The 24,977-nt window shown below is 45.4% G+C and overlaps 1 protein-coding gene across 2 annotated transcripts; it reads left to right on the top strand.

Annotated features, from left to right (window-relative positions):
* The first annotated feature begins 925 nt into the window (after positions 1-925).
* On the top strand, positions 926-5,900 carry LOC136450963 (ABC transporter B family member 26, chloroplastic-like). 2 transcript variants are annotated; one of them, XM_066451666.1, is made up of 18 exons: positions 926-1,572; positions 1,683-1,807; positions 2,267-2,309; positions 2,413-2,457; positions 2,559-2,681; positions 2,764-2,867; positions 3,051-3,105; positions 3,197-3,267; positions 3,373-3,475; positions 3,596-3,806; positions 3,889-3,962; positions 4,159-4,215; positions 4,308-4,382; positions 4,470-4,544; positions 4,628-4,909; positions 5,014-5,078; positions 5,169-5,229; positions 5,402-5,900. In XM_066451666.1, the coding sequence occupies exons 1-18, from the start codon at positions 1,180-1,182 to the stop codon at positions 5,480-5,482; spliced, it is 2,043 nt and encodes a 680-aa protein (XP_066307763.1). In that variant the 5' UTR covers positions 926-1,179; the 3' UTR covers positions 5,483-5,900. The 2 variants fall into 2 exon arrangements, with proteins under 2 accessions (XP_066307763.1, XP_066307764.1); XM_066451667.1 differs by lacking the exon at positions 2,267-2,309 and having other exon boundaries at positions 1,393-1,572.
* Positions 5,901-24,977: the final 19,077 nt, after the last annotated feature.

The raw sequence follows: 24,977 nt of genomic DNA, 5'->3' as shown, positions 1-24,977 counted from the left end.
TAAAAAAACTTATAAAGTATCTATTTGGATTTTATAATTTAAAAAGATAAAACCGTCTTCAAAACAAACTCTTTTTAAGAGCAACATAATTTGAATGGTTTCAAGAGTTAAGAGTTTAGATATCTGTCTTTTATAGTCTAAGAAAGAAAATTAGACTACAGCTGCTCCCTCTATCTAAAAAAAGTGATGTTCAGATAGATTAATGGATAAGAGAAATGTCTCTAATATCCATAGTATATCACACATAATTTTCTTAAAAGAAGAGATGTAAATGTCTCTAATATCCATAGTATATCACACATAATTTTCTTAAAAGAAGAGATGTCGCGTGGTTTACTTCCTAACTAAGACGCGATGCATGGAAGCATGCAGATATCCGAGGCAGGCAAGAAACACTAGCCCATCTCAATTGATAATTTGACGTCGGATCTGTGGGCCAACAACATGTCTAAAACTTAGAATATTATTTTTTCTGGAACAAATTTTAAATCACATAACATCATTTCTAATGGAGAGAGTTAACGAACTTCTTTTTTTCCTAGGTAAACAAAACCAGCGGGACTCTACCACAGTCCACCAAGTCACCACCAGGCCCTTTCAAAAAAAAAAAAAAAAAAAAAAAAAACCTCACCACCATGTAAGAGCCAACCACCGACTAGGCAGCTATGGCCCATGGCCCCTGTTGTCTGCGACTGCGGGTCTGCAGCAGGCGAGCAGCAACTGCGGCTCGCAAATCACGGCCACGGAGAAGTCCGTTCCCTCGCCGCGTAAACCAAAGCCAATCCAAAAACCTCGCAAATCAATCATAGCCATACAATTTCCAAAATCCAAAAAAAATTCAACCACCAACGAACCAAGCACTTTCGCAACGCAAACACGCGCGTGGAAAACAAAACGGCACACATTTTCCTTTTTTCTTTTTCGATTCCAGACAGAAAACTGAAAAAGACAGCGAGGAAGGAAAAAACACACCGAGGCAGCGCAGCCGGACGAAGAGGAGAGGCGTCACGCACTCGCGGTGCCAGTGCCGCGCACGGCAACCCAACCAGCCCAGCTCCGGCGAGGACGCAACCGTCGGCGTCGCCCTTGGCCTCGTCTCGCTATTTGAAGTCGCGCGGTCGCGAGCCGGAGTCCAGATCGAGTCTCGCGCGCCCCGGTGAGGGGTTTCGACACCGCGAAATGCCGCCTCCGGCTGCGATGCTGCTCCTCACGGCGGCCCCGGGGTCTCCCACGCTGTCGCCGACCCTGGCTGCGAGGCGGGCGCCGCTCCGGGCCCCAAGGCAGCGGCGGCTGCGGCCGGCGAGGATCCGCGCCGCCGCGGCGATCGGCGGCGAGTTCGGTGGCCTCGGCCGGCGCCGCGTCGTCGTGGGGGAGTTCATCGAGCGCCTGCGCAACGTGCTGCCCGGGGGCAGCTGGTGGCGCCTCGAGGACGGCGACGAGGCCGGGGATGGGGCCGGCCGCGCCGAGGGGAGCGGGACCACCGCCGTCTCCGCGCTCAGGCGGATGTGGTCCCTCGTCGCCGGCGACAGATGGGTCATCTACGCCGGCTTCGCGTCCCTCGTCGGCGCTGCGGTAACGCTTGCCCAGCCATGACATGACAGTGTGCTATGGTTGACTAGTGATTTATCTAGTTTACAGTGTTTGTTGGTGAGCGTAGTGATGTGCTTTGGTTGCCATTGCAGCTTGCGGAGATCGCCATACCGCATCTCCTTGCCGCGTCCATTTTCTCCGCGCAGAATGGAGGCGCAGTGTTCTACCGAAATGCCAAGCTTCTGGTTGTCCTATGTCTGGTTTCCGGGGTGTTCAGGTTAGTTATATTTTGCTCATATTGTCCATGGTATAAAACGACACACATTTTGCTATTCAACTCACCGGTTTGCTCAGTCAATGGAAGCAGCTGACCATAGGCCCTGCTGTTTATATCAGTAAAATGTGGTTTTCTGCAGACTGTAGTTTGTAATGTAGGGTTCTGAAAGCTCTATGTGATCAGCAAAGTTTGGAAGTATACTCTGAAACATTTTGGGGGTTTCGACCATGAAGTTTTGATGTATGTGCAATATAATGATGAATACAAAAGGCGTGATCATAGGGAAAATCATGCTTGCTACAGAACATTATGAAAAATGCACATATACAAATTTGCACAAATGGAAACAATCAACTTTTCATGATACTCTGTACAGAATTATCATAATTGATTGTTGCATTCTGCATGGTTTTGTGAAACAAATCAGGTTGCTTATGTAGTGGTATCCCTAACTTGCAGTGGCGTACGAAGCTGCTGTTTTGGTGTTGCAAACATGATATTGGTAAAACCATGTCAGATTCCTCATGTCCTAACAAAGTAACAAGTTTGTCTGTCCATACTCCTTCCATATGATCTGTCCTAACACTCATCTGAATTTTTCTTAGGTCAAACGGACGAGAGAGGAGCTATTTGATTCCATTCTTTCACAGGTAAGAAAGAATGCAGAAATATGGAAGCTGAAAGAAAATTTATTAAGCATTTTCCCCTCAATAATACCACTAGGATTTTTACTGTAGTTACATTGTGCTAGGATATTTCCTTTTTTGATGAAGAAACAGTCGGTGATTTGACAAGTAGACTTGGTTCGGACTGCCAACAAGTGTCTCGTGTTATAGGCAATGACCTTAACCTGATTTCACGCAATTTACTTCAGGTGAAAATTCCTTTGCAATTCTTCAATTGAACATCATTCAGCGTTTGAAAAGCTCATGTGCTATTTCATTAATTTATCTCAGGGTGCAGGTGCATTAATTTATCTGCTAGTCTTATCTTGGCCTCTCGGATTGTGTACAATGTTTGTTTGTGCAACTCTATCAACAATTATGCTAGTTCATGGACGGTAAAAGATTACTCCTTTGTCTCTTCCAGCTGTCTGTTCATAAACTCTAGTGCCATTTTATGCCATTTGATTGTTAGTGCTGTGCATTTTTTTAAAAGGCTTATGATAGAAATATATTTGTTTGCTTGCATTTTTGGTGTATGTGAGAGAAATCAACCCATCACATTACTACTTGATTGGTAGGTTTCAGAAAAGGGCAGCTAAATTTGCACAGGAGTTCACCGCAAGCGCCAATAATGTAAGATTTTGTAATCAGACAAATAAGCCATTTGCTAAAGTCAATTTCATTTTCTTCGTATGCCTTAATATTTTACACGGATGTAAATCAGGTTTCTCAAGAGGTGATAACTTTGGTTAGGACAGTGCGAGTGTATGGAACAGAAAAGCAGGAGTTTAAAAGGCAATTTCTATGCTTCCCTCTCATTTTTTTTTGTCTCTTATTAGGTCCATTGCAGTAAACACTTTGTAGCTGTCAAGTGTCGTAATACCTTTGAGTCTTCCATAGGTATGCAAAGTGGCTTGATAAGCTGTATGATGTAAGCTTTCGGCAGACAGTGGCTTATGGAGGCTGGAGCCTGAGCTTGAACTATCTATACCATTCTACTCAGGTATCTCCTCTGCTATTGTTTTTTTAATAATTAACCATCAGAGTAATTTGTAATATTATCTGGTGGTGTTAAAGTCTTTACACTATTGATGAAGTACTCTTGCAAATAAGCTTCGCGTAGGTCATTGGAGTGGTGATTGGAGGTCTAGCAATCATGTCTGGGAAGCTAACTGCTGAGCAGTTGACAAAATTCACACTCTATGCTGAATGGCTAATTTTGTCCACATGGTGGATTGGAGACAACTGGTCCTCCCTCATGCAGTCTGTTGGAGCAAGTGAAAAAGTTTTTCGTTTGATGGATCTCCTTCCTAGCAAGCAGCTTAGCTCTGAAGGCAAGAAAATGTGTGCATGACTGTAAGACTAATTCTTTGGAGGCATAGCAATTCAGTAATATAAAGCTTTTCATCTTTGCAGGCCTCAAGTTAGAGAAATTGAAAGGGCAAATTCAGTATGCTGATGTATCATTTTCATATCCATCAAGACCTACGGTATTACTTACACCACAGTTTTTTATACTTTTATGTTTACAAGTACTGTTAAAGAACTTCTGATCTTAACATTTAATATCCTGGAAAAAATTAAGAAAATGTAAGGATGAACTCTAAAGTATGGATATTTTGTAATTATAAATGTTGGCAAGGGTTTATGTGGCCCTTCATTTACCCTTTTTTTTATTTCTAACAGGTACCAGTTTTGGGAAGATTGAATCTAACACTGAATCCAAATGAAGTAGTTGCAATTGTAAGACATAGGGGTCTTAATTTTTCTTTGGCAGTTTATTCTCATAGACTGATATTGGATGTCTTACTACCTTTATGGATGGAACTTGGTAGGTTGGTCTTAGTGGAAGTGGCAAGAGTACTATAATCAATTTACTACTAAGATTATATGAACCTACAAATGGGCAAGTAAGCTGTTCCTAACTGTGGTCTCAGCTTTTCACACTTCCATAGTCATCCTTTGATTGTATATCTCACACTTGTGTGCTGATGCAGATACTAATTGATGGTGTCCCACTCACTGAGCTTGATATCAGATGGTTTAGGGAAAGAATTGGTTTCGTCGGACAGGTTGAGGATTAATCAACTCCACATACATTAAGTACCGCATGAGACTCGTGTTTTACTGAACAACCATGTTTTGGTATATGCAGGAACCACGCCTATTCCGAATGGATATTTGCTCTAATATTAAATATGGTTGCCCAAGAGAAGTCAGTCATGAAGAAGTGGTCTGGGCTGCAAAGCAGGCCTATGCTCATGATTTCATAATGGCTTTGCCTGATGGTTATAACACCATTGTTGATGATGCTCTTCTCAGTGGAGGTCAGAAACAACGTGTTGCTATTGCCAGGGCCCTTCTGAGGGACCCATCTATCTTACTGCTTGATGAAGCCACTAGTGCGCTTGATGCTGAGAGTGAACATTATGTGAAGGTAAATCATTAATGAAGAATTTGAATATCCTATGAGTTCAAATGGTGTATATACAATCCAAATGTTCCTAGGAAAAATCTATTGACATCTTTCTGTCAAACTAGAGCGTCATCACAAAAGTTAGTCGAGATTCGAAGGCTCAAAGAACAGTGGTAATCATAGCACACAGGTAATGTATACTAGGCACACAGGTGTTTGCTATCTTGATTTTTGAGCATGCCTGATAATTTGGGATTTTGAAATTTTTTTTCTTGTTTAGGCTATCTACAATTCAAACAGCTGACAGAATTATTGTGATGGAAAATGGTAATATTGTGGAGGTATGTTTTCAACTGTTGCTTCCTCATTATTTCATTCCGCAAACTCTAGTGCTGTTGTGATCGTTTAGAGATACATGATCTCATGATTGTTGTCACCTACTTATACAATATCTTATACGCTTTCACCATCATTTGGTTTCTTATGTCCAAGTTTCTTTGTATGGTTTTGCAGGATGGCAAACACATTGATCTTATTGAGAAGGGTGGTTTATATTCAAGATTAGCCAGGCGACAAAATGACGATCTCAAGTAGCCCTGAAATCACAGAATGTGGTTTACTCCACGCCTTTTTTTCAGTGGAATGACAGAAGTGAGAGTCGTCTGTCATTGGTGTATTCTTTGCAAGGACTGACCTGGACCCAGGAGCTCGAAATAAGCTGGCATTGTTTTTACCATGAACCAGAAACGGTTTACAACTAATCAAACTAAACCAAAACGGTTTTCCCCCACGAGGACGAGCACATTAAGCATCGAGAGCGGCAGTATGGAGAGCAGACATCTAAGAGTCCAGTAGTTTGTAAAGATAGCTTCCACCGCATCCCGTTAGATCCAGCATGCATGTAACTACAAAAGTGTATAGGCGTTTTTATCTTGTTATTAACGGGAACTCTGAAACTTATTTTACACACGGAGGAAATGCTATAGTTTTGTTACGAGCACTTTGTACCTCATTTCCTGAATTTTCGTGTCAAAAAAATGTATATGCAATTCACGTAGAATCGTGTTAGGCTGCTAGACTGTATTTTATACGACAATAAATTTTATTGCCTTTCTCTTGTTCTTGTATTACTTTTTTTTATAACCTCTCCCCTAATACACGGTTGGAGCATAAAGAGTCACTATGACTCGTTTAGGTTCCTATCCACTGGTGAATACCCTTCTCCATTTTAGAATGACCGGTTATAAACCATGTACATTCCCATCCACTGGTGAATACCTCTTCTCCACTTTAGAATGGTGGGTTATAAACCATTTACATCTTTTGGAGCTTCCTCAATGAGAACTCCACTGAGGAAGATCATCAAATCCTCCACCGGACCGTCTAGGTTATGACAATCACTAAGAGTAATAAGTCTTCATCTTCAACTATAAAAATCCAGCCAAGAACACAAGTAGCACTAAGGCTAACTCTCAATCTTCACTTCTTGCCATGGACGGCTTTTCAATTGCTTCAGTATCCTTTCTATAAGTGCTAGCGAGGCGGGGAGGAGCAACTCCAAATGAACCAGAGGTTGCATAGAGAGTGAAGAGGTTGCTAGCCCTAGTCGTTGGAAAAAAATACTAACAGACTCAGATACCACCAAACCATCGGATGATCCATCGGCCACCGCTGCCTTCACTAGATCATACGGTGCTGGAATCCCAACGATTAGAAAGGATGGTGCACCGTTCATTCACAAATTCCACACATATATTATTTAAGTACAAACGATGCCGCTAAATATGTCCTCTGCACCATACGGAATCACATATCCATATCTTCAGGGCCAAGACACCATAGTCATTTGTGACTAAACAATATGATTATCCGCTGTAAAACACACATTATTCCATAATCACTTGTGCTTATTAATCACCAAAACCCTAAAGCACCACAAAATGGGGCTAGGCCCGTTCATCCACCTATGGAGCGTCTATCTTTCGATTCAATTTTTGCAAGTAGCCCTTCTTTGTTGACTTTTGTATGCATCTATCTTTCGACTCAATTTTTGCAAGTAGCCCTTCTTGGTTGTCATTTCTATGCATCCCCTTTCTATGCAGATCTTTTCTTATTCACGTTTCTTCGCTCAGCTTCTTCCCCTCTTCCATGGCTAGTTGGCTACAACAAAGTCAGGGGGCTCCATCCGTACCTTTGTTGTCTAGTGCAACTGTACAGTAACAGTATGATTATTATGGTTTACGCAAAACGGAGATGGTTTGAGGTCACATATGCTTGGGGATTGTTGCAACATGTAATGATAGATCATTACATCTGTGTTGGTGAGAGTGATTCCCACCCCACCCTAGTACCCTACTCCATAAGTTTTGAGTGTTAGATTGATCTCCACCAGTTGGCCCAACAGCTAATTGGGCCCTTGATCCGCGTCCTGATCGGGGGCTCCCAGCCGTTCTCCTAGCTGATGGGCCCCCGTCGCGCAGTACTATAAAGAGAAAGGTGGGGGCCGGGGCGCAAGGTATGAGGTTGACTGCTACCGCCAGTTCCCCACCAAGTCTAACCCTAGTCCGATCAAGAGGGGAGTGCTGTGAGCGACGGGAAGCTCCATCGGTGTCGCAACTGGACCGTGCCCCACTGCGATGCTACTTCTACTCTGACATCAGTGGCCACGTCGCGGCGGTGCCATGGCCGCCACTACATGCAGCGAGGTACATCACCAAGTACTTATCTAAGTAAAGTTTTACCCACTGATCTATGCCTAGATGGTCCAAGAATTCTATCAATGATATCAGAACCTTACTAGGGTATAGATCTAGATCTTGGGGTAGAAAAATGAAAAGAAATCATAAGGAGATGAAATATTGCGATTTTTTTCCAACCCCTAACCCTAACCCTAAAGACCATGGACGAATCAAGAGATGGACTCACCAGGGCTCCACCACCGCCGTCGCACCGCCGTCGCGCGGGAAGGAAGTCCCGCCACCGCACGGGAGAACGAGCCGAGCCACGCGCCGCCGGGCAAAGAGTGCCGCCGCAGTGGCTCGGGCTCATGGCATCGACGCAAGGCCGCTCGACGGCGGCGGCTCACTCTCGGGCGAACATGCGCGTCGGCGAGGGGGCCTACGGTGGCGGCACTATCTTTCCTCTGGCCGCTATGGACGGCCTATAGGATCTCTGGTACGCCTAGAGGAGAGGTGAATAGGCCTGTAACAATTCAACTCAAACCAAAGTCAAATTCACCAGCGGCACTGCCACTCTTTGAGCGCGACACTGCCGCACCTGCAGGAGAGATTAGTTCATAGTTCAAAATCTACCCAACGAAATTTAGATCGGGTAAATTTCTTAGCTTCCTACAGGGTGGTAGATCATAGATCGACAGCTAAAAGTGGTGGGAACACCACACACAAGTAGATTGGCCTCAATCCTAGAAATCACCTCAACAACAAGAACACAAGTGTAGCAACACAAGCACAGGATGACATAAGAATTTATCTCGTGGTTCAGCTTGCCACCAAGGCTTGCCTAAGTCCACGTTGTTGAGGTATACCACTAAGGCTTAGGGATTTGCAACCCTACCTTGTTCTCAAGTTAAGAGAGTGAACCCTTGAGATGAGGGGTGATTTTACTTGCTACAAGAGGTGGTTACAAACCTCCCGGGGCTACCACACAAGTTGACAAGCTCACCGAGCGACATTCTAGCCGGCTAGGAGCCAAGCTCCAAGAGTAACAAACACAACCACCAGCCAAAATGTGAACCATGTGCTCTTTAGAGTTTGAAATCAATGGAGATGCTCTCTTATCACATTTTGGACCCTTTTTCCTCAAGGATTGATGGGGAAATCAATGGATTTGCTTGGGGGCTTGAGATCAATAATGGAGTGAGAGAGAGAGAGAGCTCCTGCTCTATTTTGAGTGTGCTGAAGTAAGGAAGAAGGGAGCAGGTTGGTTCATTTTTCTATATCATTAGGAAAGAAAGGGAAAGGTATATATACCCCCCAGGCCCCAATGGTCACTTAAATCGCAGAAAGCCGTTGGGGAGAAAAAGAAAAGGTATATATATACCCCTAGCCCCCAACGGACATTTCACACAAGAGGTCAGGCAAGACAAGGTCTACGGCCTTGAGGTTGGGCGAGACAAGGCCGCCACCAAAGGGTCAGGGCGAGCTAGAGCCGATGACCAAAGGGTCGAATGAGACAAAGTCCGTGACCTTAGGGTGGGCAAGACGGAGCCCGCGACCTAAGGGTCGGGTGAGATAGAGCCCGTGACCAAAGGGTCGGGCGAGATGGAGCCTGTGACCTTGGGGTCAGGCGGGACAGAGCTCGTGACCTTGGGGTCGAGCGAGACGGAGCCCGCGACCTTGGGGTCGGGCGAGACGGAGCCCGCGACCTTGGGGTCGGGTGAGACGGAGCCCGTGACCTTGGGGTCGGGCGAGACGGAGCCTGCGATCAAAGGGTTAGGCAAACCAGAGCCCACACCCAAGGGGTCGGGCAAGTCGAACCTCGCACCCAAGGGGTCAAGCGAGTCAGAGCTCGCACCCCGCAAGACAGTAAGGATAATAGTGAAATGTAGATTATCTTGGTTGTGAATTTGAGGATGCATGTGGTTGTTTGAGCACTTGGTAGCATATATTAGTTTAAGCATTGTGCCCCCTTTATAGTATGGCTTTTTCTATACTCAAATTCAATATATAAAAGAATTTAAACCTCCTTTGAGTTTGAAGCCATCTATATTTGTAGTTGGGGGCTCCTCTGTTTCATGTAGCATCCTCAAATATAAATTCCCTGCTTGTCATCTCGATAAATCTCATTAGTTCTCTAATTGCGAGGTCATTATCACCAAAACCCACAATTAAGGCTTGATTGCACTTTCAATCTCCCCTTTTTTGGTGATTGATGACAACCCAATTAGAGCTTACAAAAGATATAAAATAAATACTAAGACTTTTCGAGCCATGGGTGTAGTGTCTCCCCCTAAATATGTGAATAGAGAATTGAATTCTCAAATTGGCACAAGAAGCCAAGATTCACATTTTAGTGAAAGTGATGGGGCTCCCCCTACATCCAAGCTCCTATGGGGTGCTGCATACTGTGTTAGGTATGTAAAACATGATGCAAATGATAGTTTATGCACATAAGTGCTTGCTGCTATGCGGTAGAGCCGCACCTGACTGTACGAGCAAGACAGAGTCAAGCACCACACAGCTAGCTCAAACAAAAGGATATGCAACCTAGCACAATAAGATGACTTCTAATCCACACAACGATACATGTCCATATTCGATAAACAAAGAGTCAAATAGTAGCATTATTTCACAATTTAAAGTTTTGATCAACTCTCAAACTTTCACCTAGTGAAGACTAACACTCATCGAATAGGACATGAAGCGTAGCGTTGTGAAAAGTTGTTGTTGACCCCTCTAATTTTCTCCCCCTTTGGTATAAAGCACCAAAAAGAGAGGAAAAGAAGAAAGATCAACACATACTCATCATCTCCCTGGATGTTAGTCCAATCAAAATCATCACCTCCTGCAGTAGTCCTGGCACCACCATCACAATCATCATCGTTGGAGTCAATACGTGCATGGCCCTGACGGTGAGTGGTGGTGGTGTAGCAAGTGGAACGAGTGGAACGCATCAGCTCCTGTCTCTGACGGTATCCCTCTAGGGTCTCATCCTAATCTGCTGCTCGTCCTTGCTCCTCCTCCTCCTCATCTAAATCTATGTCGTAGAGAGTCGGAAGGTCATACTATGGAGGAGGTGGAATAGAAGGAAGTGGTGGAAGGTCCTGTCCATGATGCTGACATTGCTCAAGCTGTGTATCATATGATCTGTTAGCTACATAGGTGCACTTTCTGAAGATTGCCTTCAACCACTTACCAAACTTCTTCATCTTGCCTCCACTGTGAGACCTAGAGTGGGGAGATTTAGGGATATCTACATGAGCATGAGAGCTCCCCACTCCCTGAGTAGCTGCAGCAGGCTGAGTCTTCTCAATTTTGTAGACAGTGTGCACCCCATTCTTCGGAAAATAAAATCTAGTGACCCTCTCAATCATGAACATGAGGTAGGAGGCTTAGGGCAGACCCCTCCTCCCATCCTCCACGACAAATCTAAATTCAGTCCACATGAATCTAGGGATATTGAACCTATCCCCACCTAGAGCGAATCTAGCCAACACATTTCTCACATAGCCATTAATACCTGAGGCTGCTCCATCCTTTGGGTTGATGGGGTTCCTGATGAGGTTGTTGAGGATGTAATAGAAGTTGTGTAGACCACTCCTCTTGCCATCTACAATCCTTCTATCTCTCCACATGTATCTGATGTCATGGATCTCAGCTCGAGGCTCATCATGAATATAAGTGTAACCTCTATGCTCCTCCCCAAGGCCAAGAATCTAGCTGAAAGTGATAAAGTCAACTCGGTAGTGCTGACCATCAGTCATCCAGTGAATCTCATCAGAGGTCTAGTCATAGAAGTATGTGACATGAAACTGTGCAAGGACTTCCTCATTCTAGTTATACTGGAAACCCATGATGTCTTAAAGCTGGAACCTGTCACAAATTTTGATCACCATATCAAACTCAGGCTCCTTCTTCTCCTGCATCTCATCCCAATCAATATACTAATCTTGATGATCTTGGTTTTCTTGGATGCAAGAATGGCAGTGGCATAAAAGTTGGAATAAAACTTATTCCAGAATCTGTAATCAATGCCCAAATCTTTGCGCACTGCATAGGGATTGATCCCCCTTGCCTCTTCCACCAGCTTCCAACTCTTGGAATAGTTGACAACTGCATGCTAGCGGGAGTCATCTGGAGGTCACATGATGATCTCACCCTCAAAATCTCTCATGTATCTGTCATCAAACTCAGAAAGATGATGTGGGGTGTCAGGAATGGCATCAGTGGTATAACCTGTCATCTCCAGGCTCTCCTCATCTTTAATGTATTGCTCACGCCTCCCCTTATCACTAAGTTGTAACACCCTTGGTGTTACGAGCTTGTTTAGCACCACGATTTAGGCCTAAGTAAAATTTTCGAAACGAGTTTCTTTGATTTTTTATTTAAAACGTACTTCTATGTGTAACAGTGGCGCTTAGTGCAGTGATAACCTATCCCTGTCTGTCGTCTCTGCACAAGACAGTACAAGTTGACCGACTGCTCATCTCTTGCTTGCGAAGCTGGTGATCTGGTCTGATTTTTTTTATTTGAAGCACGTGGTTCCTTCCCCCAGTCCTCACCATGTCTTTTTGCATTCTATGCGCGTGTAGGCGCGCAACTGACGGCCATGCTATGCCTTATCACTCTACCACCATTGTCTCATCGAGATGATAATCTTGTCGTGCTACCTTCGCTGCCTCCGCCTGCCTCGGTCTTGTCTGTCTTTGCGTTGCATGTCCTTGCCTGCCTCTGCGTATCCGTTTCTCTGCTTGGTACTACTACTGCTGTACTAGATGTGCAGATGACCACGCGAGCTTTTTTTCTCCTTTTCTATTTCTACTGCATCAGTCTTGTCTGCCATGCCGAACCGCTACTCGCTCTGTCCTCGGCCTTTGCTTTTCCCTCTCTCTCTGCCTTGGTTTCTTGCTGCAGATAAACATACACGAGCTGGCACTCGACTGCACGTTCTAGCATTGTCTCAGCGGCCAGCACTTTTCGGCACACACACACACACACACACACACACACACACACTGTCTGCATCTACCGAGCTACTACTTTTGCTGTTGTCTGTGCTGCTCGCACGCTTTCTCTTGCTTGGGACAGCGAGTGGTCTTGTCCATTTTTTTAATGGGAGCACAGCAGTCCGGCAGCGGCTCACCTTTTTGAGCACCTGCAGCAGCAAATTTTCACAGCCAGTAGCCGAGCCATTGCAGCTGCAAGCAGCTCCTGTTCTCCTAAGCCTCCATCGCCAGCCCTCGCGAGCGCTGCTCCCACCACCGGAGCCACAGCGCCCCTACCGTGTCCCACGCTGGACCGTAGCCGCAGCGCCTCACCGGCGTCCGCGCTGTCCCCTACCTCCATGCGCGAGCTCCACACTACACCTAGAGCACCGTCCTGCGCGCGACCTTTTTCCCCGCTCCTCGCCAGCGCTGAGCACCCCGCCGGATGTGACCCGGCCACTGTCGCAACCAGACAGGGCCGCACCGCCATCGCCCTGTCTCCCCATGTGCGCGCCTAGGCTTGGATTGCCACGTGTCGAGCCACCTCGCCTGCTCTATGGCGCCGTCCTTCTCAAGCATCTCGTCTAGCTCTGGACTATGCCACTCTCGCTGCCAGAGGCCACGCGCGCCTCTTCATTTCCTCTCCCACGCTACCGCATCTCACGCCCGCCGGTGCCGGCCTTCCCCCGCGCGAGCTCACGTGGACGTCCATGGCTCTGTTTCACCATGGCTCCTCCTATGCCCCACATGTCGGTGCCCCCACAGTCGCCTCTCCTTCTTCCTCCCGTGCTGGTCCCGCTGCCTCTCGGCACGATCGCACCATGGCCGCCATCACCATCTCCTTAGCGCTGCCATGGTCTTGTGTCATACCACAGCACCGGTGCCCCCCTCATCTTCCACTACAGCACCTTGCCGCCACCACGCCTTGTCCACCGGCAGGTTGCTCCTCTGCTCCATGCGCTCTGCTTTTGGGAAGAGAGAGCAAGGAGCGATGATGGATCAACAAATCAATTGGAGGATGTGTGGGAATCCAAAGATGGTGTAATGGTATTATCTTTAGGAGATGATGCAATGGGCTTTCTATTCAGATGATGGTGGTTGATCTGAAGATGCAAACACTAACTTTTGGTTATATCTTACCTAGGCAAGCCCCGATGCATAACCCCTACTTTTCTGTAGTTTAAATTATATTTGTGCATTAAGTTTTAAGGAGTTGAATGAAACCCACTTGCATATATATATCTTTATCCTATGAGTCTTACTAGTATAATAGGATTGTGTAGATTGCTATGCTACAGGACTCCGGTAGAAGTCAAGTGATTGTCTGTCACTTGCGAGAGATAGGAAATATATTACTGAATTATTATCCCTTAGAAAATATAAATGATGGAAAGGAAAATAGTGACCGGGCAGGGATATGGTTTGGGTATTGATGGGTGTAAGAGGTTGTGTTGCTGTGGACGTGGGGCATAGCTTGGTTACACTGCTTTCCCTGTCTGGTCGGTTAAGGACCGGTCATGGCATAAGACTCTAGGCAAGTCACAGACTTATTATCCTAAGCACATACTTGTGTATGGGCGCTTGGAAGACTTGTTGCTCCCTTGTCGTGGGTTCTGGCTCTTTCCGGACCAACTGTTAGGGTTTCTTTTTGATGGAGGAGGTCCTTGCACCGCACTGAGTCTGGGACACAGGGGCGGGGGCTTGGAGTCCCAGTTTGGATGGGGACCTGGACCCTAGGGCAGGAGAGTGATGGGTTGGTCTTGCTTGTGCCTTGGGTACAAGCGGGGCATGTGTTTTTGGGGTACCCAGCTGGGGGCATTGATTCATGAATCGCTGGGCGATCCAGTACGGCTTATCTACAGTTTAGCATCGTAGTAAGAACTAAAAGATGAAAGATGGAAGAAAAGGAAATCTGATTGCTTACCACCTACTTGAAAGTAGCACAGGTGCTTACATAGATTGGTTAGTTAATGAACCAATGTAGCTATTAATAAAAATCGAATATAAGGACACACGCTTAGTAATGCTTCCTGCAAATGTAATAAACCCACCAGCCTGATAGCCTTGCATATCCTTAGAGTCTTTTCTTTTCTCCTGTCGGGTAAGTCTTGCTGAGTACAATTAAATACTCAGGGTTTTATTCCTCCTGTTGCAGGTGATAGGTGGATGCTAAGGCTGACCCTTGTGTGTGGATACCTCCTGGTGGGCTCAGCAAGGATTCCTTTATGCTATGATCGTAGTTATTATTTATAACTCTCACCAAATGTCTTTATAAATGAAAGTTTATAATCTGTTGTCATAGTTGTTATATATCAATACTTCAACATGTCATGAATAGATATTCATTTCTGCTGTAATTCTAATCACATGTTTATATTTCGCTGTTCAATTAAATTGTTCATAACTCTAATAATATGGTTTCATTCCGCTATTATCATAATTATTATTATACTCTGATGTTGTATTAAAGTGATGTAAGAAATGGTAAGAATGATGTAAGCTTTATTCTCTCATTTGTGATCCTAATGGTAAAAATATTGATTTTTGGGTTCTCCCCTAGGGTGTGCCCAACGGAACCAAGTAATTTAGTGTTCTCCTTTGAGTGCTCAGTGTCTAATGGAAGACAAGCACTCCTAGGAGACATTAGATTAGGTGGTTCTACCATAGGTGGTATCAGAGCAGCAAATGAGAAAATATAGCTTCAAAAACCTTTTCTAAACTAAAATTTGACAACAAATTCTTTAAAAAGAATAGGACGTCTTTATGCGAAGTTATATAAGTAGCCCTATTACTATGGTTATGGATGTAGGATAGATGACACTCTACTGACTTAGGTAGGCTTAATTAAGTTTTCTACAAGTACACTAACTCGAGCAAAGTCTGATAGTATCGACTAGTTACAGGGAGAGAACGATGTGCCAAAAATCTAAGAACGGTTGCCCTATATGTTGGCAACAGTGGAAGGACGTATAGGACATGCATTCCTACATATCCTGTTTCTGCAATGTAGTGCCATATTGCTTGCAGATATGCCATCAATAGGTGTTACGCGTGTCGTATTATGCATGATGGCCTTGTTTCTGTTCTGGAGTTAGGTCTACACTGTGGCTTCATGCTTCGCATTCACCGTGGTTCATGCCTGTCGTGACCCACGTCTCCTCGTACCCCTTTTCTATGCTCTTGTCAGACCCTTGCCCTGTAGTCGTACTAGTTAGTAATGGCCTCGGACGTCACTCGCCTTGAACGCGTGGAATTTGGTTGATTCATCGTAGTGAACTCACGCGGGAACCCTGGTGGACCGCGCCAGGACCATTGAACGCTCTGTCTTTATAAGTAGAGCCTGGCTTAGCCATTGGTACCACCACTCAGCGCACTTTAGCTTGCTTAGCTTTTCCTTTGAGCCAGCCTTTCACTCAGCCTTCCTCGCAACCACCGCCAGAAATGGCAGGAGCCTAGGTTAGTAGTTACTGCCTGAATGTTGAGGGTTTTCTCAGAATCCTGCATGCCACCCTACAAAAGCTCAGAGTCAAAGATCGTCCCAAGTATGAGGGCCATGAGTATGAGGAGCATGGCACCGAGCGGTGTGAGGTTACCGTCTACATCGGGAAGAGTGAAGAGTTCCCCGACCTCACTAAAGCCTAGAGTGTGACTACAACTGGGTTTAGCTTCACCAACACCTACCAGATTGTGGCCCACAAAGCCTTGCGGTACCTCTACTAGATCTATGAGGAGCCCATTGCCCGTACCCTATGCGGTTCTTTCCACCTTTGGATAAGAATCGGCGGGCATGGAGGGCTCGCATGGAGGCTCTATAAGGGCGGGATGCGCAAGAGGACAGTCCTACCACGGTGCACTTGACCACATGCCTGCTTGCTCTGGATGAGTAGTATGACCATCAAGCCTTGGAGCTAAGGGCGTGCCTCTGATGCACCGAGGAAGCTGAGATCTTCAATCGAATGCTCTAGGTGTAGCTCACCGAAGCGCATGCCAGTGCTGTAGCTGCTGAGAGTCAGGAGACTATCATGTCGGAAACTCTAAAGGAGGCTTAAGACTGGCATGTCCATCAGCTACGTGTGGCCTATCTTGTCACCAGGGCCAAGTGGAGGACACTGGCTACTAAAAAGAAAGATGCCCCAATCTTGGAAGGGATCCCTATCCAACCACCTGAAAGAAGGAGAACTGGTGTTGCAGCACCACCAGCACCTCCTCTCACTCAGCCATTGCCACAAGAAGATGTAGATTAGTTGCCTTGGGATGTTGTACCCATAGTAGTAGTGCTTTTTATCATTGTCCTCCGATATTGTATTCTTGCCATTGTTGTTGATTCGTAGTTGTTAAGATCGTCCGCCAGTAGGGAAGGTGAATGCTGTATCATGCATGGGAGCCTGAATGCCTGTATGATGTACCCATATAAGACCGTTGGAACATGCATTTTATTTAGTTCATTGTGTTTATTGCGTCCATCTACTTTAAGTCTCGTTAGACGTCCTCCAAGTTTTCAAGGGTGATATTAAGCGGGTTACAAGAGAAATTGACATTCAGATACTAGCAGATCAACCGTGATTGGATATTATTGGATACTGTATCGACTAATTGTGGATGTCCTAGCAGAACACTTGAATCGCTTTAAAACAAATCCGTCATTGGATTTGAATTCATTGTCCCTTGTTGTTTGAATTTTCCCTTGCAATACTCCCCTTATTCTGTGGTCTATGACCCCACTGCCTTCATGGCGTGTAAGTTGGCAGTAGATGCCTGGTTAAAAGCTTATGGTGTCATGACAAAACCGAGAGCCTCCTATGGAACAGCTGCCACATGGTGACGCTGCTCGGCATGCACTAGTATCAAGGCTGTGGACCGAGTACCTTTACCAAGTTACACTGCCTTTGCTATAAATAATTTCCTTGGAAATATTCGGGTGTTAAAACGGGAAATCCACAATGGGTTGATGCAGAAGTGCTCTCTCAAGGTAAACAAGAGGTGGTTTTGGAGGAAGAAAGTGTAACATGGTCTTAGTCTACATGAAAGACGGATGTGGACAAGGAAGGAAAAGGAAAAGAAGAGTAGTAGGAAAAAGGTTAGTCGTGGATAGTCGGGAGTAATTGTAAAAGTCTGAGTGGATGTCATGTCCCAAGCTCTATGTTTAGTTGACCGCGCTACGCATGCAGAGTGATTTTGCTGTGTGCCCTATGAACATCGTTGGTGTTAGGTCCATTATCGCCCCATTTTCGCATAGCCGTGGCATCATGCCGTGCTCGCCGTCTTTGTGCACTGTGTGTTTCTCCTTTTCCCAGCATCCAGTCAGCTCTCGACTCTCATGCCTCATCCCTCATACCGGACCCCCCCATTTCTTTCTTTTTGTGGACACGACCGCCCGCACGCCTGCCTCGTCGAGCGGACCCCCTCTCATCTCCTTTATTTCCCCCTTTGCCACTCGCGCAGGAAGCGCACCATGTCTTCGACCTTATCTCCACAGCATGCACCGTCTGTGTATCCCATCCACGCCGCCTCCGCTTCTGGTGTGTTGCGCCTCACCTCCATTCATCGCTATAAAATACCCTTGGTCCTTGTTCTTCTTCTTCATCCCATTCCCTCACATTCGGATCAGAGCTATGAGATCCAGTCGCCATTGTGAAGCGAGATTTGTCAGTCTGAGGTGATGGTGTAATCTGAGAAGAAAGAAGAATTTGATCCATCAAAGAAGTTCAAGTTCCCTTTGGTTAGTTTGATCTTAGGGTTCATGATGTTTGACTTCTCAGTCGACTGTTTCTGGATCTATTGGTGCTACGCTATGTTTTGGATAATCATTATCTTGTTATTTCTTCATTGCCCTCATCTATCTCGACTTCTGGATTAAGTCTCAGTGGTATTAGGTTGCTCTAAACCATGTATCCCTAGATTCCCATGTGGTTTAGTATTCAAAGTCGTGTAACCTTTCGTGTAATCCCTGATCTATGGAATGTAATCGCGTATCCCCTCTTCTAATTCTTGCTTCGAATCTCAGGACAAGATTCTTTTTAAGGGGGGTTGGTTGTAACACCCCTAGTGTTATAAGCTTGTTTAGCACCATGATTTAGGCCTAAGTAAAATTTTCAAAATGAGTTTCTCTGATTTTTTATTTAAAACATACTCCTATGTGTAATAGTGGCGCTTAGTGCAGTGATAACCTATCCCTATATGTCGTCTCTACACAAGATGGTACAAGTTGACCGACTGCTCATCTCTTGCTTGTGAAGCTGGTGATCTGGTCTGAATTTTTTTTTATTTGAAGCACGTGGTTCCTTCCCCCAGTCCTCGCCGTGTCTTTTTGCGTTCTATGCGCGCGCAGGCGCACAACTGACAGCCACGCTATGCCTTATCACTCTGCCACCATTGTCTCATTGAGCTGATAATCTTGCCTTGCTACCTTCGCTGCCTCCGCCTGCCTTGGTCTTGTCTGTCTCTACGTTGCATGTCCTTGCCTACCTCTACATGTCTGTTTCTCTACTTGGTATTGCTGCTGCTATATTGGACGTGTAGATGACCACGCGAGCTGTTTTTCTCCTTTTTTATTTCTGCTGCATCGGTCTTGTCTGCCGTGCCGAACCGCTGCTCGCTCTGTCCTCAGCCTTTGCTTTTCCCTCTCTCTCTGCCTTGGTTTCTTGCTGTAGATAAACATACACGAGCTAGCACTCGACTGCACGTTCTAGCATTGTCTCAGTGGCCAACACTTTTTGGCATATATACACACACACACACACACTCACTGTCTACATCTACCGAGCTACTACTACTGCTGCTATTCATGCTGCTCGCACGCTTTCTCTTGCTTGGGATAGCGAGTGGTCTTGTCCAATATTTTTTTAATGGGAGCACAATAGTCCGACAGCGGCTCACCTTTTTGAGCACCTGCAGTAGCAAATTTTCACAGCCAGTAGTCGAGCCATTGCAGCTGCAAGCGGCTCTTGTTCTCCCAAGCCTCCATCATCGGCCCTCACAAGCGCTGCTCTCGCCACCGGAGCCACAGCGCCCCTGCCGTGTCCCGTGCTGGACCACAGCCACAGCGCCTTATCGGTGTCCGTGCTATCGCCCACCTCAGTGCGTGAGCTTCACGCTACGTCTGGAGCGCCATCCCACGTCGAGCCCACGCACGACCTTTTTCCCTGCTCCTCGCTGGCACCGAGCGCCCCACCAGACGTGACCCAGCCACTGTCGCAACCAGTCAGGTCCACGCCGCCATCGCCCTGTCTCCCCACATGCGCGCCTGGGCTTGGGTTGCCACGCATCGAGCCGCCTTGCCTGGTCCATGGTGCCATCCTTCTCAAGCATCTCCTCTAGCTCTAGACTGCACCACGCCTGCTGCTAGAGGCCACGCGTGGCTCATCATTTCCTCTCCCGCGCCGCCGCATCTCACGCCCACTGGTGCCAGCCTTCCCCCACACGAGCGCACATGGACGTCCACAGCTCTGTTTCACCGTGGGTCCTCCCATGCCCCATGCATCAGTGCCCCTGCAGTCACCTCTCCTTCTTCCTCCTGCGCTGGTCCCACTGCCTCTCGGCACGACCGCACCACGGCCGCCATCACCATCTCCTCAGCGCCGTCGTGGTCTTGCACCATACCGCAGCACTGGTGCCCCCCTCGTCTTCCACCACAGCACCTTGCCGCCACCACGCCTTGTCCACTGGCGGGTTGCTCCTCTGCTCCATGCGCTCTGCTTTTGGGAAGAGAGAGCAAGGTGCGATGATAGATCAACGGATCAATTGGAGGATGCTTAGGAATCCAAAGATGGTGTAATGGTATTCTCTCTAGGAGATGATGCAATGGGCTTTCTATTTAGATGATGGTGGTTGCTCTGAAGATGCAAATACTAACTTTTGGTTATATCTTACCCAGGCAAGCCCCAGTGCATAACCCCTACTTTTCAGCAGTTTAAATTATATTTGTGCATTAAGTTTTAAGGAGTTGAATGAAACCCACTTGCATATATATATATATATACATATATATATATATATATCTTTATCCTATGAGTCTTACTAGTATAACAGGATCATGTAGATTGCTATGCCACAGGACTCCGGTAGAAGTCGAGTGATTGACTGTCACTCATGAGAGATAGGAAATAATTACTGAATTATTATCCCTTGGAAAATATAAATGATGGAAAGGAAAATGGTGACTGGGCAGGGATATAGTTTGGGTATTGGTGGGTGTAAGAGGTTGTGTCGCCATGGACGTGGGGCATAGCTTGGTTACACTGCTTTCCCTGTCTGGTCGGTTAAGGACCGGTCGTGGCATAAGACTCTAGTCAAGTCACAGACTTATTATCCTGAGCACATACTTATGTATGGGCGCTTGGAAGACTTGTTGCTCCCTTATCATGGGTTCCGGCTCTTTTCGGACTGACTGTTAGGGTTTCTTTTTGATGGAGGAGGTCCTTGCACCGCACTGAGTCCGGGACTTTGGGGCGGGGGCTTGGAGTCCTAGTTTGGATAGGGACCTAGACCCCAGGATAGGAGAGTGATGGGTTGGTCCTGCTTGTGCCTTGGGTACAAGTGGGGCATGTGTTTTTGGGGTACCCAGCTGGGGGCATTGATTCACGAATCGCTGGGCGATTCAGTATGGCTTGTCTACGGTGTAGCATCGTAGTAAGAACTAAAAGATGAAAGATAGAAGAAAAGGAAATCTGATTGCTTACCACCTGCTTGAAAGTAGCATAGGTGCTTACATAGAATGGTTAGTTAATGAACCAATGCAGCTATTAATAAAAATCGAATATAAGGACGTACGCTTAGTAATGCTTCCTGCAAATGCAATAAACCCACCAGCCTGATAGCCTTGCATATCCTTGGAGTCTTTTCTTTTCTCCTGTTGGGTAAGTCTTGTTGAGTACAATTGAATACTCAGGGTTTTATTCCCCCTGTTGTAGGTGACAGGTGGATACTAAGGCTAACCCTTGTGTGTGGATACCTCCTGGTGGGCTCAGCGAGGATTCCTTTATGCTATGATCGTAGTTATTATTTATAACTCTCACCAAATATCTTTATAAATGAAAGTTTATAATCTGTTGTTATAGTTGTTATATATCAATACTTCAACATGTCATGAATAGATATTCATTTTCGCTGTAATTCTGATCACATGTTTATATTTCATTGTTCAATTAAATTGTTCATAACTCTAATAATATGGTTTCATTCCACTGTTATAATAATTATTATTATACTCTGATGTTGTATTAAAGTGATGTAAGAAATGGTAAGAATGATGTAAGCTTTATTCTCTCATTTGTGATCCTGATGGTAAAAATGTGGATTTTTGGGTTCTCCCCTAGGGTGTGCCCAATGAAACTGAGTAATTTAGTGTTCTCCTTCGAGTGCTCAGTGTCTAATGGAAGACGAGCACTCCTGGGAGACATTAGATTAGGTGGTTCTACCACACAAGTTCCTTTGGAGATGCACTACTGCCTGCTGCTATTGACCTCCCTCGACCACGACGAGGTGGATCCTTGTCTCTTTGCTCATTCAACTTCCTTTTCCTCCTTTGGTCATTATCTCTACGCTCCATCTTCTCAACCAAGGATAGGAGAGGAGAGGGAAGAAATTGCTTGAGCAGCCGTCAGTGTCGTTGAGGAAGAGCTAGCAGCTGCCGCTGCACTACCAAAGATTGGCAACGCGTGGCCAAGCGACGGTGACGACACGGGCACGAGAGGATAGAGAGGCGTGGGCGTCGACGTCGTGGGGGAAGATAGAGAGAGGGAAGGAAGTTACTGCGGTCCTAAGGATAAGGGAAAGAATAAATGGGCCCTCCAGTAAAGCCGTTTGGGCTGAATCTCAATAGAGATTCAAAGTGCGGCACTACGGCATGGCAGGCGTGGCACTGCCGCACTCCCAAAAACAGTGGGGGTTAGTTATAATCTATATGACTCTCTCTATATTGGATATGGACACATCTCACCTATATACCATGACCAAAAACAAATAATCAGTATAGACCATGATCATGATATATAAGTTGTCTTTTATAAATCATTTTTATGCACAATATAAAAATTTTCAACTCTTTTGCCTAGATACTAGTTTATCAAATAGAGGCATGCTAAAATTCAAACCACGTTATGAGAATCAAGTATATTTAGCTCACTACATAAAGCGCAAAACCTTGACTTATCGAGGGGCTTTGTGAAGATATCGGCTAGTTGCTTTTCGGTGCTCACATGGCGAATTTCGATATCTCCTTTGGTTTTATGATCTCTCAAGAAATGATAACGTATGTCTATGTGCTTGGTTCTAGAGTGACTTATGGGATTGTTTGCAAGCTTAATGGCACTCTCATTGTCACATAATAATGGGATTTTGGTAAAATGACATCCGAAATCTTAAAGGGTTTGCCTCATCCAAAGTAGTTGAGCACAACATGCACTGGTTGCAACAAACTCGGCCTTGGTGGTGGAAAGGGCTACACAATTTTGCTTTTTAGAACTCCAATACACTAGGGATCATCCAAGGAATTGACATGTCCCCAAAGTGCTTTTTTATCTACTTTGCAACCGGCGTAATCGGAATCCGAATACCCAAATAGATCAAACTTAGAGCCCTTAGGATACCACAAGCCAAGGTTAGGAGTGTGTACTAGATATCTCAACATTCTCCTAATGGCCACTAAGTGACACTCTTTAGGGTTAGCTTAAAATCTAGCATACATGCACACACAAAGCATAATATCGGGCCTAGATGCGCACAAATAAAGTAGAGATATACCTTGGTATCCACAGCTTTCCCTTCAATGTTGAGATCAAGATGTCCATTGGTTGGCATGAGAGTTTTGATAGGCTTGGCATTCACCATGTCAAACTTCTTGAGCATATCATGGGTGTACTTCGCTTGACTAATAAAAGTTCCATCCTTCACTTGCTTAATTTGAAATCTGAGGAAGAACTTCAACTCACCCATCATGGACATCTCAAATCTCTTTGTCATGATCCTACTAAATTCCTCACAAAAAGTATGATTAGTACTACCAAATATTATGTCATCGACATATATTTGGCACACAAATATATCTTTACCAACTTTGTGAGTGAAAAGGGTAGGGTTGGCTTTGCCTATTTCAAAGCCTTGTTTAAGCATTAATTCCTTAAGGCATTCATATCATGCTCTTGGTGCTTGCTTAAGCCCATAGAGCACCTTTTGGAGTTTGTAGATGTGGTTGGGGAACTTGAGATCTTCAAAACCCGGTGGTTGCTCAACGTAGACAAGTTCTTGAATGGGGCCATTGAGAAATGCACTCTTCATGTCCATTTGATATAGCTTGAAATTGTGATGAGCGGCATAGGCTAGAAGCATTCGGATTGCTTCAAGTCTTGCCACTGGTGCATATGTTTCCTCAAAGTCCAAGCCCTCTACTTGAGTGTAACCTTGAGCAACCAATCTTGCCTTGTTTCTTGTCACCACGTCATTCTCATCTTTCTTGTTGCAGAAGACCCACTTGGTGCCAATAATATTGGTGTTGGGTCTCTCCACCAAGGTCCACACTTGGTTTGTTTCAAAGTTATTGAGCTCTTCTTGCATGGCTATCACCCAATCTGGGTCTCCAAGTGCTTGCTCAACCTTAAGAGGTTCCAAAAATGAAACAAATGAGTAATATTGGCAAAAGTTTGCTAAATGTGAATGAGTTGTTACCCCATTTCGAAGACTCCCAAGGATGTTGTCAATGAGATGATGCCATTGTATTGTTTGCCTTAGCCTTGGATAATCAATGGCCTCTTGTCCATCTTTTGGATTTTCATTATCTTTTTGCTTGAATATAGGTTGTAGGTTCTGTCCTTGAATCAGAGTTGGACTTGCTGCTGCTATCAGAGGGAGTGTGGCACTGCCACTTTGCTGATTTGCAGCAGGGGTTGGCTCCCCCTCAGCATCAAGTACGTCAGCGGAACTTTATTCATCAACAGCTTGAGGAACCTCCACTTTAGTGACTTTGTCTTCTTATGGTCTTATATCACCAATATCTAATTGCTTGATTGCTTCACATGGTGGATCCTCCTTTCCTACAACACTTGAATCAACTTGCTCTACTTGAGAGCCATTAGATTCATCAAATGTCACATCTACTGCTATTTCAACTCTCCTAGAGGTTTTGTTGAAAACACGATAGGCATTGTCATTTGATCCATAACCAAGAAGAAAACATTCATCAACTTTAGGTGCAAACTTAGAGGTTTTGGGTTTCTTATTAAGTATGAAACACTTGCACCCAAACACTCTAAAGTAGGACACCTTTGGTTTGTTACCGGTTATAAGCTCATGAAGTTTTCTTCAACTTCTTGTGTAGGTAGAGGTGGTTGATGGCATGGCAAGTGGTGTTGATGGCTTCACACCAAAAGAGGTCCGGCGTCTTGTACTCATCTAGCATTGTCCTTGTCATGTCAATTAGTGTACGATTCTTTC

Source organism: Miscanthus floridulus, chromosome 5 (genome assembly GCF_019320115.1).
Source record: "Miscanthus floridulus cultivar M001 chromosome 5, ASM1932011v1, whole genome shotgun sequence".
NCBI lineage: Eukaryota > Viridiplantae > Streptophyta > Magnoliopsida > Poales > Poaceae > Miscanthus > Miscanthus floridulus.
Note: the sequence above shows the minus strand (reverse complement) of the source record. Positions and strands in the feature narration are given on the sequence as shown.